The sequence below is a fragment of the Gallus gallus genome, chromosome 7, assembly GCF_016699485.2.
Source record: "Gallus gallus isolate bGalGal1 chromosome 7, bGalGal1.mat.broiler.GRCg7b, whole genome shotgun sequence".
Lineage (NCBI taxonomy): Eukaryota > Metazoa > Chordata > Aves > Galliformes > Phasianidae > Gallus > Gallus gallus.
Genome location: NC_052538.1, coordinates 9468246 through 9487466, shown reverse-complemented (window position 1 = coordinate 9487466; position 19221 = coordinate 9468246). Strand labels below are relative to the sequence as shown.

Below are 19221 nucleotides of genomic sequence, written 5' to 3'. Positions count from 1 at the left end.
ATTGCCATACCACCTACATCTGCCTCTGATGTCGTGGGCCAACATAATAAAATATGAGGCTTTACTTTTGGAGCAACCCTTGTACATATGCTGTATCAATACTGTTGTCAATGCTAGCACTTTGTCTTCAAGAGTATTTGTTTGTATCCTTAAGCTACTTGTATTTTGCTCTGTAGTATGTGAAGGTGAGGCTCTTGAACAATATTTTTAGTTCTTGTGAGTAATCTAGAACTAGCAGTGTTAAGTTAGCCGCAACACACTTTGCAATCAACTGATATGAGGAGTGCAAGAGTGCAGATTTTGTGTTCCTTCATCACGGCTAGCTTTACTAATTAAGATATTTGCTGCCATACTTTGAAGAAAAGACAAGCAATTATGCAGCAGCTGAGAACTGTAAAAAGGAATGTTTATGAGCATATGTTGCTACAGCACATAGCGTGGCACATAAATATTTCACCAGTGACACTTGTGCTTCTAGTGAGAAGCCAGAAATTGCACTGATGTGCTTAACTAAATTTCTAATTCTACTTTCCAAACTGGAGGGCTCCACAGATGTGCAACACTTTGCTCAGCCGCTTTTTCTTTCAGCTTCTAGTGGGAGAAGCAACTCTGCTGCAATTATATGTAGCCATTCTTTTTTATTATTATTATTGTGTTGTTTTCTTTCTCAGATCACTAAATCATAGCCCAGGCAATTGCAGCAGGCTGTTACACAGTTTGGGTGCAGCTCCAGATGACTGTGGGAATAACAATGCTATTCGGGATATCACTGTGCTCTGTAGGCAGTGATGATCCTCAGCCCATGCCAGCTGTGGACATGAATATAGCTTCTCTGTTAGGCTCTAACCCACCATAGTTCTGATATAACTTTTGCTCTGCATAGCGCTGTCATAGCAAGAGGGGGTGACCAATGGAGTAACTAATAGTCCCAGTAACAATGTTCCTGATTATTGAAGTTAAGGTATCTCTTATCCATTAATCTGCCATTATTGTCCAAATTTTAGAAAGAACTTTTCAGTTGTAGATTTCTTGTGTTCAGGAATATTGTTTCTGAGAGGCATAATATATCAGACACAGGAATTTGGCACTTGTCGTATTTACTCCTCTCAGTAATGACATAGAGCAGAACAGTTCAACAGTGCTTCACTAGGATTGCAGGGAACAACTGGAAGTACAATCCCAGATTCAGCAACAATGTCTGTGGGAAAAGGATGGACAATGGTTTTTGAAGCACAGCCTTGAAAACCTTCAAGGACACATATATCATAGATGCTTTAGGATGCTTCTAGAGTGCTAGGGTTTTTTTTTTTCCAGTTAAAAAAGACGTTTGCTGACGTCCAGTCTGAATCTTTGAAGCTTACATTTTGGGCCATTGTACCTTCTAAGGTGTTCTGATAGAACTGGAAAGAGTTTGAGTTCACAGTCTGTGTAACTACATCTCAGAGAGCACTTAGATCTTGCCTTAACTTCCTCTTCACCAGACTTAAGAAGGCCAGATCCTTCAGAGTCTTCTCATTGATCGTTTGTTTTCAACTTAAACCATCTTTGCAGCCCTCTCGTGTCCGCTCTCTGTTTTCTCCATGCTCTTGAACTTGAGGGTCTCAAAACTAGGCTTAGTATTTCGGGCATGTCCTTACCAGCACCAAGTTGAGGAGGATAATAACTTCCATTTATCTGCTGTCCACATGCTTCCTAACCCAGCCTGTTATCTGGTTTGCTGTACTTGCAATGAGGTCACTTGCTGACTCGTATTCAAAATGATGTCCATCCTGAGCCCAGGATAAATCAATCTGGCCTGAAATCCGCTGTTTTTTTAGCAAGAAAAGTGACTAAACTGAAGTTACTAGGGTTGAATGATAAGTTGAGATCAATCAGCATGCATATTATCTCAGAGGTTGCAATTTTCCTCAGCGGTGTAGGAACTCAGGGACATTGCCTATCTTACCCATAATGTAAAATCTCTGCAGGGCAAAGTGCAGAGGATGGCAGCCTTGCTAACAAGCCATATCCAACTAAACTGTATGCAGCAGGAGTATTTCCATTTTAATTGCATTAATGGCAATCTGTGTGAGTCACCTGGATTGGGCCTTAGACTTTCTCTGAAATGCTCAGATTTGTATCTTGTAGGAAAAGTATTTTTCACCTTAATTTAGGAATTCTCTTTTTCTATGAGAATCATTTTAAACTTCTTAATAGTTTCACTGAAGTCTGTGGAATTTTTACTTATGTTTAAAGTTAAGCCTTGTTCAAGCTTTTGTCCTGAATTTTATGATGTTATGTATCTGCAGTCCTCTAACTCAGTTTTTCAGTCATTTGGTTTATTCCTTATAAATCTCTCCCCATGGATTTGGTATCTCCTACTTCCCAGCAAATAACTTGTAAATGCGTAGCTTGCTATCTCCTCTATTCAAATCAGACAGCCCACAGAAAGGAGGGCGGGGAGGTTCTCATCATCTTCATAGTAAAAACAGGCATTAATTCCCCCTGAAGCACCCCAAATTAGCCAAATGAGGATGATCAAAGAAAACTCTTACATGCTTTAGACAAAAAAATGACACAAAGAAATTCATAGACTCTAGGCAGAGAAGAGAATCAAAGGAATCAACAGTGAAATAATGAGATGAAGTTAATATATTCCCAAAATGCAAGCAGCCTCTGAGGGGAATGACTGAGGGATGGGGAAGCAAAAGAATATGCAAAAAGGAAGGAAAATAAGTTCCAAGTCCAGCACACTGTCAAAAGCAGCTGGTGTCCTTAAGCTGTTACCTCTAGAGAAAGTGACTGGCTCTGGGCTGCAGAGGCAGGCTCTCCTCTTTCTTTTACCTGGGAATGGAGCAAAAGTGCACTGTGAGCATGAAAAGGATCTGTCACTTTAGAGATCCAACAAGGTGAATCCGAGCATCAATGTGCATGAGATGGTGTTTCCTTACATAATAGATGTGACTTTAAAACTTTCTGCTTTGAGGTTTGCTTAAATGTGGGGGAGGGAAAACAATGACTCACTGGATTGCTGAATCAAGTTGTTTGCTGTATCAACTACAGAAGGATTGCTAGACATGACCACGGCTCTGCAAACAGTTTTCTTCCTTCTCCTGTGAAAGGACAAGTTCAAGGTGTGTTACTGTGAATTGGTAGCAATAGTGGGAAGGTGCAGCACAGCTTCATACTTCTGTGTTTGGTATGGCCATCTGATATTTATCATGACATCAGATTCAAGACCGTTATTGTCTAGTGCAGGAGAGGCTGCAATTGCTCCAGGAGTGCTGATAACGTGATGGAGTTTCTCTGCGTGTCCTTTTTTGGGTGTGTTGGGGCAGAGGTGATGGCATTCTTCATGGAGAACAGAGCTAGCAGAAAGAGTGAAATGACTTGTGGGGAAATCTTGGTGATAGAAAAAGCATTTGAAAGGAGGCTTGAGTTTTCTGCAGAATAGCTGATACAAGCTGCTGCAAGCTGCTACTCATTTAGAAACTGCAGCTTCTAAGTCTGCAATGTGAGCAATAAGGACTGGTTGTATTGGAAGTACCACAGGAGGGAGATTCAGTGTAGTACGGTCACTATCAGGCAACAAATAACTTCAGTGCTTACGAATTTCCACAGGTGCAAATTTCCCAGGAGTTAAAAGCTGCAGATGTCCTAGTAGGTAAAACAGACCAGGGCCTATTTTCAGCTGCAGGGAGCAAGGGGCACGGTATGACTTGTGCCCATACAGCCCCAGCCTTCCCCAGCACTGGGACAGAAGTGTCAAAGGTATTCGATGACTGTTGTGTGCTATGGTTGGTTTTCTGCTTGTATTTTAATTCATACCATAATCCTACTTAGTTTATAGTATGGGCATGGGCTAAGAGCCTCCTTTAAGTCTGGGTTTCCTGGATTGAGCCGTGGAGTCATACTGACTTAATTTATCAGTTATAGCTGAGGTCCCATGTGTATTAATTACAGTATCCACAAGAAAAACCTTCACCTACTTTACTTGCAGTGTAATATGTTTGTTGTTATTTGTAGCATTTGATGTCATAGTCATTACTGTGAATAGAAATAAGTCTATCGATTTGCATATATTTTCTTCACATCTTGAACAATAACTCATAGTGGCAGCTGTTGGGATTCATCCAGACACTGCCAGTCTCATCACATCAATCATTTCCAGATCACTCCTGGGATGTTTGTGGTTAAATCCCTTCTGGTGCCACACTGCAATGCTCAGATGTGGTAACTGCACAGACTGTTTCTATTTTGTCCTTAAAATCTCGGTTTTGTGGCATGGCTCTGAGATATATTCAGAAAGTGTGGTGGTGATACATGTGTTTGCGTTATGCTGGTGTCATGTTATAACTGGAGCTTTGTATGGAGTTCTCTGTATTCAGTCCTTATTTCAATGAAATTATAAGTTTTATAAAGATGGGGAATGGAGACTGAAACTTGATGTAATTTGCAGTAAGCAGATACTAACTCCCAGCCCTCTTTTTTTGTTTAAAAATACTAAGAGAGACTGAAATAAACCAAATGGGTTTCGTAATTGAACTTGATGTACTTTCAGTTTTTAAGGGTTCTCTAGTGAAGAGTTGTTATTGTCTGGCAGAGGTAGGAGCACAGTTCCATATTCTGACCAAAACATTGGTCAGTGGTCAATGTTAATGAGTATTCTTTCAAAAGAAATCATTACTTTTACCCAGTTTATATATTTTGAGCATTCAGTTTAAGTTGTAGAGGTCATATTTTGCTGATGTGGAGGCCTGGGTCCGGGTGGCACCATATAACCAGTGCCCTGTCACTAGTCTGACTGGGCTGTTTCTCATGGTTATTGCTGCAACCCTATTTATAAGCCTGTTGACCAAGTTAGAAATACTTTTTATTATACTTTTGCAATTCATATCTGTTGTCTCTTAGCAGTTATTTTTGAATGTAACAACTGAAATAGGATCGTGTCTTGTGGTTTTTTGCAATTTATGACAAGCTTTGTTAACTTCCTTAAGCACATAATACCCAAAGTGTTTTATTATGAAGGTTAGATTATAATTAAATACTTGGCCAAAGTGGAATGTAATAGACAATGCTATTGACTGTAAATAAGTGTCTCAGAGTTGCAGGAAAGTGAGTGTGGGTGGCAGGTCAGGTCCGTATGCTGTTTCTTCAGCAGATCTTGCTTTGTAGCTGCCTTTGAAGGAGGTTAAGTGAATAGAGACCAGAGGACAGAAATCTTCTGTTACTGATACTAGCTTAGCTCAAAAGCTCTCTGTGGTCCTGCTGAAGTCAGTTTTGAGGTTTTTTATCATTCCTTCTGTAGAATACTCTCATGTACCTGCTGATGGAAACACCAGGTACCAGGAGGCAGCCTGCTTCTGCACATGTTCTGCTGCTCTCCTGTTTGCTGTTGGGAGTAGTCGAAAAGGTTCTTCCTAAAAATGATGCAGAGCAAAGAATATGTAGTATTTGATCAAGAAGGTTGTATTCACTGCAGTCATGCTAGGGAAAATAAATTCAACCGACAGGATGTGTGAAATGCTTCCAAATTTCTATGCTTCTAAACACTTTTAAATTCCTACAATTGTCCATTGGGTGGATGTGTTCAGCTGGGAAAAATTAGGGTTTTACTCAGTGCTTTTTCCCTGACTTACCTCTCCCTTTATGCATTTGTAGAGGCTGAATATGAGCGACTCAATTTGTTCCAGTGCCAGAATTTTCTTAAACATTTTGGAAAACATGTTTCCATGCTTTTTTGGGGAAATTCTCCCAATTCCCATTGAATGTTTGAGGATATGTACTCGGATCTGCAGTGAGTCATGGATTCAGGCATGTGATCCCACATCGAGCTGCCATGCCTGGGAGCTGGGCAGCTCCTGTGCAGTTGGCAGGGAGCATCAGACTGCTGCAACCCTGATGGATTAGCTTAGCTTTCAGAGGTCTGTCTGCCATCCCCGCTCAGTGGACTGTGTGATGACCTCAGCTCTGGTACAGAAGTTTCATTTAGGTAGGAGATATCCTACCTAAGGACCCAGGGTATTTGGGGTGATGGCATGGGGCACAGGGTGTGTTTCCAGCCATCTGGTGGTTGCTTGCACCTTTGTAAACACATGATGTTTACCATGGTGAGTATGTGGGAGTTTGGTGTAACCCACCTGCCAGGCCTCCCTGTAATTATATTTCGACTACCAACCAATACCAAAGAGGTTTTATCTGCTTGGCTTGCTTAATTACAGCACATTTCACATTCATGGATAACCTGTGTGGTAGTGTCCATAGTCAAGTCCACCTCTTGATCCTGAGCAAACTGTTCTCAAAGTGAGTATTTTATTTTCCTGAATTATTGGTCTCCTGGAAAAAATGTGTTCTTATAGAATTACTCTTGTGTTTATGTACTCCAAATTCCTATATTCTGTGTATCTTTTTATCCTAAAGCATTTTTTGTTAGGCAAAGATAAAGGCAGAAAACACATAGATAAAGCAGGGGGCTTTGGAGAATTACTTATGTTTTAAAGGCAAACTATTACTTGGTATAAACTGATCTCTGTATTATTGACGAGCCAAGAGTGCACGGTCCATAGAGGGAAGCACAGCATTATAATTTCATGCAGAGTTCTTTTGAAATTCAAATATCACTGTTTGAGTCCCAGAAACCTTTGTTAATTCCAGAATTTTTATATAATGGATCTGAGCTATAAAACTATGGTTATAAAATGATAACAGCTATTGGCTTTAAAAGAAGAGGATTATGGTCTTACAGAGTGTTCAGATTAATTAACACATACCCCTACTTACATGACTGCTTGCGATTCTTTCAAACACTCACATATACCCCAATTTCACTTTGTCCTATTTTTAAATGAAGAGGAAATGTCTGGTGACTGTAGGAATTCCTTGCGGTCTGTGTGATGTCTGGAGAAACGTCAGAGACAATGGGATGTGTATGGCAGCAAGAACACAGTGCTAGGTACAGTCACTTTTTCCCATGGATGAAAATGCTATTTGTTGCATGAGGCTGCATCTTTCTTGAATCAAGCACACAGCAAATAGCATGTGGTCAGGTACAGGCATCTTCTTTTTGCTGGATTTACTGCTGCTGCCTTTTTCAGTACAGATCTCACACAAAGCAAGCTGATAAGCGTGCTGGGGAAAGAAGTGGGAAAGAAAATAAATAAAGGAGCAAATTTTCAACTTAAGGGGAACATTTCCAAACAAATTGGCAGAACGAATAAGGAAAGTAGGAAAACTCTGTAGGTGATGTATGCTGTTGTGCTCTTTATACTATGAACAGTTGAGAGGAAGACTGAATATTAATATGTGTTGAACTCAGCTTTCTTGATATTGAAGTCATGCTTGCAGAAATTTACTGTTTTGGAAGAGACATCTATTTTTAAAATATCTGGAGCACAGGAATCCATTTGACATGAAGAACAGATATTCCAGTAGCAGTTTTTCTTCTAACACAATAGAGGAAATGTCAAAGAGCAAGATCCTCAGCTGTTCTGCACTGGCACAATCCCTCTGAGATTTCTTTCTGTGTTAAGTATTAATAGTAGTTTTAACAATTATTAGATATGAAGAAAAATCTACTTAGCTGCCTCTGGTCCTGTGAGGGAACTGTGTTCTTTCTATGCACAAGAAAAGATTTTGCAAACTTTTATTCACTTTAGCAATGTCTGTATGCGTGTCCCAGATAGCCCGTTCTTCAATTTCATGCTGAATTTCAAACACAGCTTCTCCTATGTTAATCCTATCAACACATGCTCACAGCACTTCTGCAGTTCCTATGTGTAGAGCTGTACAAAGCCCAGACCATAGCAATGTTGCTTCTCCTGCGGAGCGAGAGAAATCTCCAGATGTCATACATTTAAGTGCTCTGCGTTTTCTATTCATTACAAGCAATTAGGCCTACAGGAAAAATTGTCCGTTCTGTTTCTTGAGTTGTTTTCTTCTACGACCAGCCAAACATACATAATGGAAAATACTGAATGATTGTATAGAGAGTGACTCTTTGAGAGAAAGAAATCTGAGGATCCAGAGCTTGCAGGGCTACATTTCAGCCTTTGGGGGTATGTACATGTATAACAGACTTCTGTCCATATTATGGCTATCTGCAGATAGAAACAGCAGCTGATAGCCTTTCTGCTGCTAGCTTATTTTCTGAAGTGATGAACTGAGAGAAGGTAGTTGCATAGTCACTGACAAAAGACTGAGGAAACAGCATGTCCAGAAACCCTCTGCAGATAAAGTTTGGGGCTCAATAAAGCTGAGCTTAGGAGTTGGAAAGCAGCTGTGAAACTTAGCAGCACTTGTGCTGAAACTCAAATTATATGTGAGCTAGAAATCCTTGTGTGCCCATTTGGATGTAAACATTATTCATAGGTCAATAGAATTTCTGAGTATAAGAAGAGCCTACACACCTTGACTTACAGTTTCTAGGCCTTATAGACCTCAGTAGGTGATCAGAAATCCTGCTCGTATTTTGAATTTTACTGTGATGCAAATAGAGCATGAGATGTAAATAGAGCAGGGTAAATGATCACGTTCTGTCAGTGTGGGTGAACTCAGCTGTGAGGAGGAGGGATCAGCAGCCCTCCACCACCTCAGTCCCCACTGGGCTGGGAGACATGCACTTGCCTTTGAAGGCCAGCTTGGAAGTACATCCTCTGTACCAGGAGGAAGAGTGTAAATGAATGCTGAGCTATAACTGCAGCAAATTAGAAGTTAAAAAAAAATCCTTTTTGGTCGAGCAGACTTGCAGAATGGATTTTAATCCTTCTGAGTAGGTATAAATGGACCTTTTATCTTGCAGTAACAAAGAACCTCATCCCTCAAGGAATCGTGCTGTATGTCTCAAAACTTTTTCAGTACACACAGTTTTGTATTGTAAGGCTACTGACATACTGTTAAACCAAGTCAGAGGAATTAAAGTGCCAAGACTTCCATGCACACCCCCTGTTCTGTCCAGCCTGGTTGCTGTAATTTGCACTGTGACCATTTCTGTCTGGCTGTGGTCATTTCTGTACCCAGAGGTAAACCTTCATAAACCTTCTACAGAAGAGTTGTCCCAGCAGAGAAGGAAAAAGGGGAGATTGTTCCAGATAGGGAAGGTCTTGCAGGATCAAGGCAGCTGTTCCACTGTGTTGAAAGAATGCAGATGAACCACAGTGGAGAAGTCAGGCTTCAGTGAAACATAATGCTCTTTTGTTTGCTGCTAAAGCAATTTAGCAAAACTTTATTCAGTGGGACCAGAAACATGGTGAAACTTTCACCTTTCCTGTGTTCCAACATGAAGTGCTTCCAGCTTCCTTCAGATATATATATATCATATGTATATATGTGTATATCGTATATATATATCATGATACGTATATCATGAGACTTCTTCTAAAGTCTGACAAGAGTCATGCTTGTAGCACATCTTGGTAAGCCTTTTTGACAACTCAATATATTGAAATAGCCAGAAATATAACCTCTGGAATACACAAAGAGGAACTGACCAACTGCTCTAATTTTCTGCTAAAGTATTTCTGAAAACAGATCACTGAATGATGGATTCAGCTTATACAGAATGAGCGTTCAAGAGCAAACTGAACAGCATGTTAATAGCTCTCCATAATAATCAGCTATAGTTAGCTACAGTTGAAACTCCACTCCTGCCAGGATGTCAGAATATTTGTAGGGCTAAATGCATAATCCAAACTTTAAAAGCCCGAGTTTTGTAGTATTTTATCTCATGCTCAAGTTATGTCTATTTATTCTCTTATTTTACCAAGATCAAGGGTATTTTTGAATTGGCATGCTCAGTGATAGTAAAGGGTTTGATGGGTCATGCAAAAAGGGAAATCATGTTGGTGAGGCTCTGCAGGTGTTAATACAAGATGCAGTGCTTTTAAATATTTTCACTGGTGGTTTGAAAATAAATCTTGGGTTCCTACTGATTTCTTCTTTGGATGATATGAGAATTCTTAGAATGGAAAGAAAAAAAAAAACAACAATCCACGTAGATCCATGTAGAGTGATCTTGCAATCTGGACACAACCAAGTAAAATTAATTTTGATACTGCTGGCTTCAGAGTGAAAGGCAGACAGACCTTGGACACAAAATGGATGAGAGTATCCTGCATCTCAATATCAACTTTCCAAGTAACCTATGACTAAATGCTCTAAGGTATTTTTTGGACATATAAGCAGAGGAGCATCTGGCAAGACCATGAGAATAATCCCCCTTGTTCAACTTTGGTGAGGCTCGTGCTAAGTACTGTTAGTAGTTGTGGAGTCCATAAGTCAACATTCATTATGAGAAATGAAGGAAGAGCAACAAAGAGCACAATAACGATCACAGGAGATGATCTAATCATTTATTTTCTCCTCTGTATCCTAAGAATCAACTCAGAGGAAAAGCAGTTACCTTGCAGCAAATAGGGTTGTATTATAGTCCATGGAAATATATCCTGAATCTGTATCCTGATTCTCTGCAGGTTAAAAGAAGACATAGTTCATTTATAGTTATTGTGTGCTTCTACAGCAGATGTGACTCAGGCTGTGAACAGAAGTGAGCTATGACTCCCTGTACGTGTTCCTTTCATTTTCTTTTGCCTAGTGTCAGTCACAAAGGATTTGATGTGATTTTTGTTTTCTTTTCCAGCTGAAATAAAGATCTGTTTTAAATACTACCATGGTGTTAGTGGAGCCCTCCGAGCTACTACTCCATGTATCACTGTGAAAAACCCTGCTGTGATGGTAAGTTTAGCGTATTTATTCATTGTATTTGTGTAAGATACTAACTACCAGACAAACATATCAGTGTAAATTCTCCTGTTTCACCATTAGGTGCAATTTTTGCAGGAGGGGTGGGGGAAAATATTGTTTGACTGTAATCACCAAAATTAGGAAATACTTTTTTTTGTTTTGTATTTTTCTTTATAAAATTTTTCATTATAAAGTAACTTGAGAAATCACTGAGCTCAACTGAAATCCTTTATACTAACAATTTGGTTTTGCTTGCTTTCAACTTTAACGCTGCTAGTTTGATGTAATTTAACAGTGTTGCACTGGTTATCTATTTCAAACTGAGTTCTTAGCAGAAGTCTCTACTTCTTATTTGCTAATATTAAAAATGAAATTGTTACCGAGATAGCAATTATGAGTATTAAAAAAAAAAGACTGTACAAAACTGCTTTTGCAGAAATGGTGGAATTTTTGGAGTGCTTGTATACCGCCAAAGTTTAGATAATTCTCTGACTTTCAAGATTTGTTGTTGCCTTCTTACAATTTCGTTATGAGACTTGTTGTCTTGAAGTACTAGAAGTTTTAAAGTCGTTTTTTTAGTTATGTGAATACCTGTTGAAAGAAGAGCATTCCAAACTTGTATCCAGGTGCATTTGGTTGAAGTAATTCATCTAATACACTTGATATTAAGCTGACAGAAAGTTTCATGGTGCGTTTGATTCACTGAGTTTAGTGGCCAAATATTTAAGATCATATCTGCCAGGATGTTGTCTTGACAATTACAGCACTGAAGATACTGTACAGCACAATTTAATCAAGTTGATTGCTTTTAATTTGATCTTGCTCTTTTTCAGCATTGCATATTACATACAGGTGAATCTCATGGTGATATAATATTGTATATACTATCATGGACCTTGTCTCATCATACCAAATGTTTTTTATTTCTCTTAGAATTACTGACCTGACTGATAGCATCACTTAATTTTTTGTCTTGTGAGCAGTATAGGCTCATAGGCAGATTAACTGATGAATTCCTGATACTTTATAGAAGAAAGTGTGCATCTGAAAGTAGTGGAGAAACCGTTTAAGCTTGTGTCATTTCTGGATCTTGTTGTACAAGCCACCAGTATTTTTTCAAGACTCATTAGACAGCAGGACAACTTGCAAGTTGCCTAGGACCTGTCTTTCTGAGTCAGTAGTCGGTCTTGTGGGGTTAACCTGCTGTCATTATTGGTTCTGCAAGTGGTGTAAGAGTGGTGTAAGAGTCGAGGCATGCCCATTTCTTCTGTTTTTTTTTTTTTTTTTTTTTTTAAGTTGTTTTAAGTTACCTGCTAATTCAGATCTTGCTGAATTTTCACATTACATGGTATGGTGGGAATTATGTTTCTAGTTTAATTCATACAAGCAGCATATTAAACCAGGAATGTCAGTCAATCTTATTTTTGGATGAGCAGTTAATGCTGTGCTATGGTCATTTGAGCTAGTGAAAAATCAAAGTCTCCTCTAGATGGAGAGCTCTGGTCAGACTGAGTTTAACCCGTTGCGTTTATGGTACCCTCATAATTTTACTACCACCTGTTGCTGCTGGAGTATCCTTATAAAGCCATTGGAGCAATGGTACTGTGTGCTCGGTGACGAGGTGGCAGCATTCTGATGAGAAATGCTTATCCCTGAAAATGATGGTGAATCACGAATCCAGTGATGTGAAATGAGCCAGGCTGGAGCCATGCAACTTCCTGCCACGGTCTGTTCCCTCATGAGGCTGCTGAAGCCCATGAGGACGTCAATCATCAATGTCATTGCGGTTCCTTTATCACTTTATTAACTTGACTGCTCCTATATGCTAAGCATTAGAGTTTTGCAATGGAAGAAATTCCTCAGTATCACTTGCACCACACCACTTATTCTGGTTTTGTTTTTGCTTGCTGATCGTTGTGAGAAGTATTTGAAAGGTAACGATAATGCCAAAAGCAATATTGAAAGGATGTTTTTAGTGCTTTCTTCATGGATTACACATCTTGGTCAAGCCACCACTGCTCCAGAAATACTTTATCAGTCCTATATCTTCCAGTTTTGCTTTCAGGCAACTCTTCAGGTGCTAAAAACTGCTTTATGTACTTAAACTATGCACAGTTGTACAACTTTGTATTCAGCTTATTTTGTTTGATAGATCAGGTGACTTCCTATTTTATCACAAATATACATTCCTAATGTAGTTTGAATGAAGCTTTTTCAGCAGACTGTGTAATCTCTTCTGTCTGGGTGTGGGTGCACTGCCTATGTAAAGAGCCATTTGACTTTAAATATAGCTCCATTGATGTTTTTATTCAGCTGGATGCACATCTCTGCCTTGAGAGAAATTCTTCTGTCATTTGAAAGAACTGTTCAGTGGGCATAGCTATTTAGACATTAATACGTGTGTTTTGAAGTAGTGCTTCTTTACCTAGTCAGGGATTTCTGTAGAAACCAAACCTGAAAATCTGTGCATTATGAGCGTAGCATTTAGATTATGCTCATATTTGTATATTTGATGCAATTCTCTGTTTAGAAACTTTCTATTCATAAATCTGAAGGCTTTCTTTGGACTTTTTGATCTCTTTGCCATTTTTATTGTGAAGTAAATTGCCTTGTGAAAAGTGCCAGAAGTTTTGGCTGCTGTCACTGACTAGCTTGTGCTTTCATACATATTACCAGTCCATACTGTTGATTTTATTTCACAAAACTGAAATCAATAAGAAAATAGGGTTTCCCTTTCTGTGATTGATTGTCTGTTTGGAAGATACCAAGGATGAGTCTATTAACAACACATACCATAAGTAATACGTGCTTTCCTAGAAATGGATACTGCAGCTTTGTCTGTACATGGTAATAGGCAGCAGTTGGTACAATTCTTCTTCTGTGCAGTACTAACTAATTACATAATCATCTTTGAACATGTATAAAACAGATCAAAACGTATGTGATTTCTTATTTCTTTTTCCTCTTCAGATGGGAGTAGAAGGCACAGATGAAGGTGCTTCTGGAGCCCAGCACTCTCGGAAGTTAGTCAGCTTTACACTATCAGGTATAAAAACAAAACAACAACAAAAGCCCCCACAGAAATATATGTTTAACAAAGTATTTTTACACACACACACACACACACACACACACACACACACACACACAAAAAGAAAGAAAAGAGAGAGAGAAAAGAAAAGAAATTGCTGTTTTAAAACATGTCAAAAATAGAGTGCTTTTCTTCCTTAGCTTCTGTAGGAGCACACTCTAGTGGCTTGAAGGATGTCATTTCTTTACCACTTCTGTTAGAAAACAGGCCAGAATCATGAATTTCCAGGAGTGAAGGAAACTGAGTTGATGTATCTTGGCATGAGAAATTTGCACAATTTCTAGTTTGTGCAGCAAAGAAAAGAAGGTTAAACATATAGCCTCTAAATACAATGCAGGCTGGTTCTGTCACTTTTATGAAAGGAGTAACAAGGAGAAGGAAGGGAGAAAAAGAAAAGGAGAAGGAAAAAATCTTTTCTTAAAACAAAGCTAAGCTGTCATACAGAGAAACAGTTGAAGGATACTGTCTACCAGCTACATTTGTTTTGATTAGCACTTTATAACACAGGAAATTTTGTGTGACTATAGCATATTCAACTTGAGTGAAGACATAAAAAAAAATTGCTTCTAAATAAATAGCTGATAGTGGAAACATTTAGGGGCTGTAGCAGTAGAGCTGAAGTAAATGTTTGCTATGGTCTTGCAGCAGTTATCAGGATAGAACTAATATGTTCTATCAGAATAATTGTTTTGTTAAATCTGAAAAACCTGTGTTTAACAGAATGTTATTACTGAACTTGAGGAGTCTCCTAAGTTCAATTAAAAAGTGCATTGACTTATAGGTCTGTAAGGTTCTCTCCAGAATATCTTCGATTGCTCATCCAAAATGTGGTGAGCCTGCATTTTGTTGTTGTTATCTTAATGTTTTTTTTTTTTAAACTAAATTTTATCTTTAATGGATTTTTATTTTGCAAATCAGAGAACATTCTGTTTTTTGCAAGTTGTAATGAAAGATAATTGTCTAACATCTTTCAAGTAAGCATTTTTGAAGCTAAGGTGAACGTTCTGGTCCTGGCTGCTTGTGTGACTGTGGTAACAGACAAGCGTGGTAGCACTAAATATAAACTTATGTTAAACTTTAAATTACAGCAAGTCAAATCTGAACCATGATTCAGTGATGGCATTTCATAGGTTTTGTGCTGTACTCCTTTAATGTACAGGTCTGTTTTTTTTTGGCTTTTTTGATGTGATTTGTTTGTGAAATACTTGTTGTGAAAAGAATTAAAATGCCTTGTTTTGAGAATTTCTCTGTATTACTTTAGACTTAAGTTGCAGGGGCTCTGATATTGAGGTTTCTCTAGGAAGAAAGAAGCATTTTCAGAAAATGTTGCCTCCTATGTAGGATGGCTTATTCCCAAGTTGACAGGAAGTGTGCATCGTAATCCAGGACAACCTTGATAATGAATATTCAAAGTTATGTTTCTCAAAGTCTCAGCTTTGAGAAAGTGTGAGTTCACTACATTACCTCCCATACAAGTTTTTTAATCTTAGCCATTTCCCTTCAACCAGAAGTAGAGCAAGTACTGTATGGTGAGCTGATAGCTTGGTTTGTTTTAGGATAGAAATACTTTACATACTTAGAAAAACATTTGTACCTCAGTTAAGAGTTCAGACTGTAATTTTGTTTTAGGAATGACTGGAAGGCAAAATGTAAATGAGGATGTCCTTGCTTTTCCTCTGTATATCCTCTTGGGAAAACACTTGACTTCCTGCTTCAAGCATCTTCTGTATGCTGGATCAAGTTACTCTATGAGTAATTTCAAACTGCATTATTTAGTGGTTTATGTGAATTGATTTCCTAGGTAATATTTTAAAAATGCCCTACTTTGTGAACTAGCTTTCATTCACTCTCTTCCTTTCTCCTTCCTTGTTTTGCTTTAAAGATATTAGAGCAGTTGGACTTAAAAAAGGCATGTTCTTCAACCCTGATCCTTATCTAAAGATGTCCATCCAGCCGGGCAAGAAAAGTACATTTCCTACATTTGCTCATCATGGTCAGGAAAGAAGATCAACTATCATCAGTAACACAACTAACCCTGTTTGGCACAGAGAGGTAATGTATGCCTTTTGAGAGCTGTCTGCAAGTTGATGCAGTGTACCAGGCTTGTATTTTCTCTTTATGCATCAGTCTTTACTCTCTAAAGGCTGGGAGCTTATTTTGTAACTTGCTATTTAAACTGACACAGAAATTGTAGTAATTTCAGGAACCCTGTTGTTGGATAGAAACAGCTATCATCTGTGTGTTTATGTCCTGTGTTTAAGCTGTACGACTGTGAGGTTTTTCATTCACTTCTTTGCTAAAAAGAGTTGGAATCACTCCACAGCCCAATAGACCACTTGAAATTGCAAAAAATAAATTAATTAAAATGAATCATATGTTGTGAAACGACTCTTTAAGAAAAGGTACAATAAGTGGGCATTTATGCCTAGTGATGGCAATGACTGCTCATTTGGAAATGATATTCTCATTGTACATAGCAGGTGGCGAGCATTCAATTTTGCCAGGCAGAGTGTATGCTCTGTATGTGCTGCTGTGGAAGGGAAAGCCTGGGAAGACATCGCAGTGCAGCTTAGAAAGGACTGGGGGCAGAAAGTAGTTGGGCAGAGCACAGTTTTTCGGATTTATTGACATTGGGTGAGCTGAGCAGGTCTCAGAGAAGGAACTTTAACTACCTGTAACTCTCTGAACATAGAAGAGCCAGGCCACATCTTTGAAGTGCTTATGTGGGAAACTGGCAATAGTTTGTAAATGTTTCAGGACTGGCCAGCAACCTTCTTGGTCTGTGCATGTTTTCTAATGAGCAGATGCCTATGCTGTGTTTGAATGTTACTGTTTTCTTTAGGAAGATTGGAAAATTGAGCTGGATTTGGAGGGTGCTTCCATAAATTATAATTAAATCAAACAGTTAAAAAGAACAGAGCAGAGCCAGCATTGGCACTATTCTGGGGTATTTGGTTGTGGGAAAGACTCTGGATTTGCAGAAAACTTAAGATCTTAAAAACTAGAAGTTTTTGTCTCTAAATAGATTCCTCATCTTTCTATCTGTTTATGTCTTTACTCAGTAAATAGGAAGAAAAGCTGTTCTTGTTTTTTCTTCTTTTTGTCCCCTTCAGTTCTCCTTGTTATTTGAAGCTTATTAGAAAAGTGATAATGTTCACTGGTGCATGCATTGTATCAGCTTGCTTTAACTGCTGTATCTTCCCTGTAGCAATCTCTGATGATACCAGCTTATGATCTCATTGCGTTGCATAGTGGTGCAGAATTCATCCAGTTTTACATCTACTCCTTTCTGCAAAATAAGTTGTACAAAACTGAGTCACAAATTGTAAGTCGTATTTATCACAGCTCTGCCCAGCATAATAATGCTTTTTTTTTTTATTCCTGACCTAATTTAATTACTGTTTTTGAACATTTTTTGCCACTGTCTACAACTGAGCTGAAGAGTTGTTCCTTCTTTAGTTTCTTATTCAGTACATTGTCATCTAGCTAACTAGATGCTCATTACGTTGTATTCAGCTTTTGATTTTCTCAGAGGTCTTAAAGGTGGCAGACAGTGGAAGTGTAACAGAAGACTTTGACTTTTCAGTAGATTTTACCCATGCTTTTATGTTTGAATTTTTTTAACATCTAGAGTTTCCTCAGCATGCTTTCCTGGTAGAATTTGTCTTCATGTTACATGTATGTGTGCATCCCTGCAGACATACCTGCTCACATATGTGCCCGGTATCACTGTTAAATCTTGACCATTTGCAGGCAGGATTGGCATAACAGCACAGATGTCAAGTACGAATTATTCATAAACATAAGGAAATTTGATGCTAGGCTGAAGAGAGTGACTGTGACAGTGTTCCCTCAAAGGGGATGGTGGAAGGGAGATTGTACCAGACATCACCATTTTTTTTTAAAATAAATTAATGCCATCTTGTATAAAGGCCCCGAGTTCAGGAAAAACTGTTGAAGCTTATAGAAAAATTTTTGAACTTTGGGGTGAAAATCTACAGAAAATTATCCTTCTCTGTTTTCAGTGCTCACAAAAATACAGCCTACAGATTGCCCTTCTGATATCCTGTAACACATACTAAAAATTACCATAAAACAGGATGTTGGAAGGAAAATTCACTAAATGTGGACTGGAATGAAACTCTCCTTTCTTCTGCACTGACCCTGCTAGTCTTCTGTACTCTAATAGCGTACAGTGAAAATTTCTTTTTGTTATTTCTACTATCCATCTTGAAGCAACCACTAGGACACATTACTTTCTCCTTTCTGAACAGGACCATCAAAGTGCTTTCATCCAGTGCAGCTTCTTACTGAGAATATATTTTCTAGGAACAGTAAAAAGGTGTTTTCTTTCTGAGTGGCTAGTTACATATGCAAAAATACAGTGCTTAATAATGGTGTTGACATTATTTTACAGTATGGAAATCCTCGTAGTCTTCAGTTAATGCTGTCAGAGTTCACTGCAAGCTAGTAGTAATTGCATACATGCTTTCGGAATAAAGGTATATTGATATCATGTCAAATATGTTTTTTCTTTCCAGAAATATTCTTTTGTTGCACTTCTAACAGATGTCCTGGAAATTGAAGTTAAAGACAAATTTGCCAAGAGTCGTCCAATCATCAAACGCTTTCTTGGGAAGTTAACCATACCAGTTCAGAGACTGTTGGAGAGACATGCAATTGGGTAAATTAATACATTCTTAATGCTTGAGGGAGACTCAGCATCTAGGTTGCTGGCGTAGAGCAGCCTTTCTGGCTTACTGGCACAGTCACAATTTGTATTGCAAATGTAGTAAGAAATTCAGTAGGAATTTTAATAGCCTTACTGCCTAATTGGAAGATGGTGGTGTTTCTCACCCCATTCTGAATGCATGTGTGTGTTTACATGTATGTTTCTCTGTAATTTGTTTCCAACTCTGATATCTTTACACAAAAAATCGTTACCATTACAAAAACGTTACCCTATGGCTCACCAATGTAGAAGCAGAGCATTATCACAGTGCTATATAATTGTGTGCAAATTTCTTAGAACAAGCAAGTTTTATTTTCTCACTTTTCTAACTCAATTATTTTTAATTGTCAGTATAATGGTGAGAGATTTAATATCTAATCAAGTAGTTGATCAGAACTGCAAGGCTGTGAATCTTTATTTTTCAGTGCTGGTGGTACTAACAAGTTAAAATAGCCTCATGCTATGAATAGAGCACTGATAGGACTCAACATTTGTCTATTTTTAAAAAATTACTCATTTTTTTGGATAGCTATCTATTATGGTTTAAAGAAGAAACTCACTTTAAAATTTTTAATGTGTTTTATACTTTGATATACTTCGAGATGATTACTGGAGTAGGTATCAGTACAGTCAAGTGGATGATCGAAGTAGGCCATTGGAAAACCATATGCACTTGAAAGAG

General features: G+C 38.3%; 1 protein-coding gene across 5 annotated transcripts in view; it reads left to right on the top strand.

Annotated features, from left to right (window-relative positions):
* HECW2 (HECT, C2 and WW domain containing E3 ubiquitin protein ligase 2) overlaps positions 1–19221 on the top strand; it is a 173664-nt gene that overhangs the window by 100527 nt on the left and 53916 nt on the right. For all 5 annotated transcript variants that reach the window (XM_046943905.1, XM_046943904.1, XM_015289488.4 and 2 more), the window contains 4 exons: positions 10613–10707; positions 13687–13762; positions 15690–15859; positions 18349–18491. In XM_046943905.1, the coding sequence (XP_046799861.1) occupies positions 10613–10707; positions 13687–13762; positions 15690–15859; positions 18349–18491 (484 nt within the window). The remainder of the gene's footprint in view (positions 1–10612; positions 10708–13686; positions 13763–15689; positions 15860–18348; positions 18492–19221) is intronic.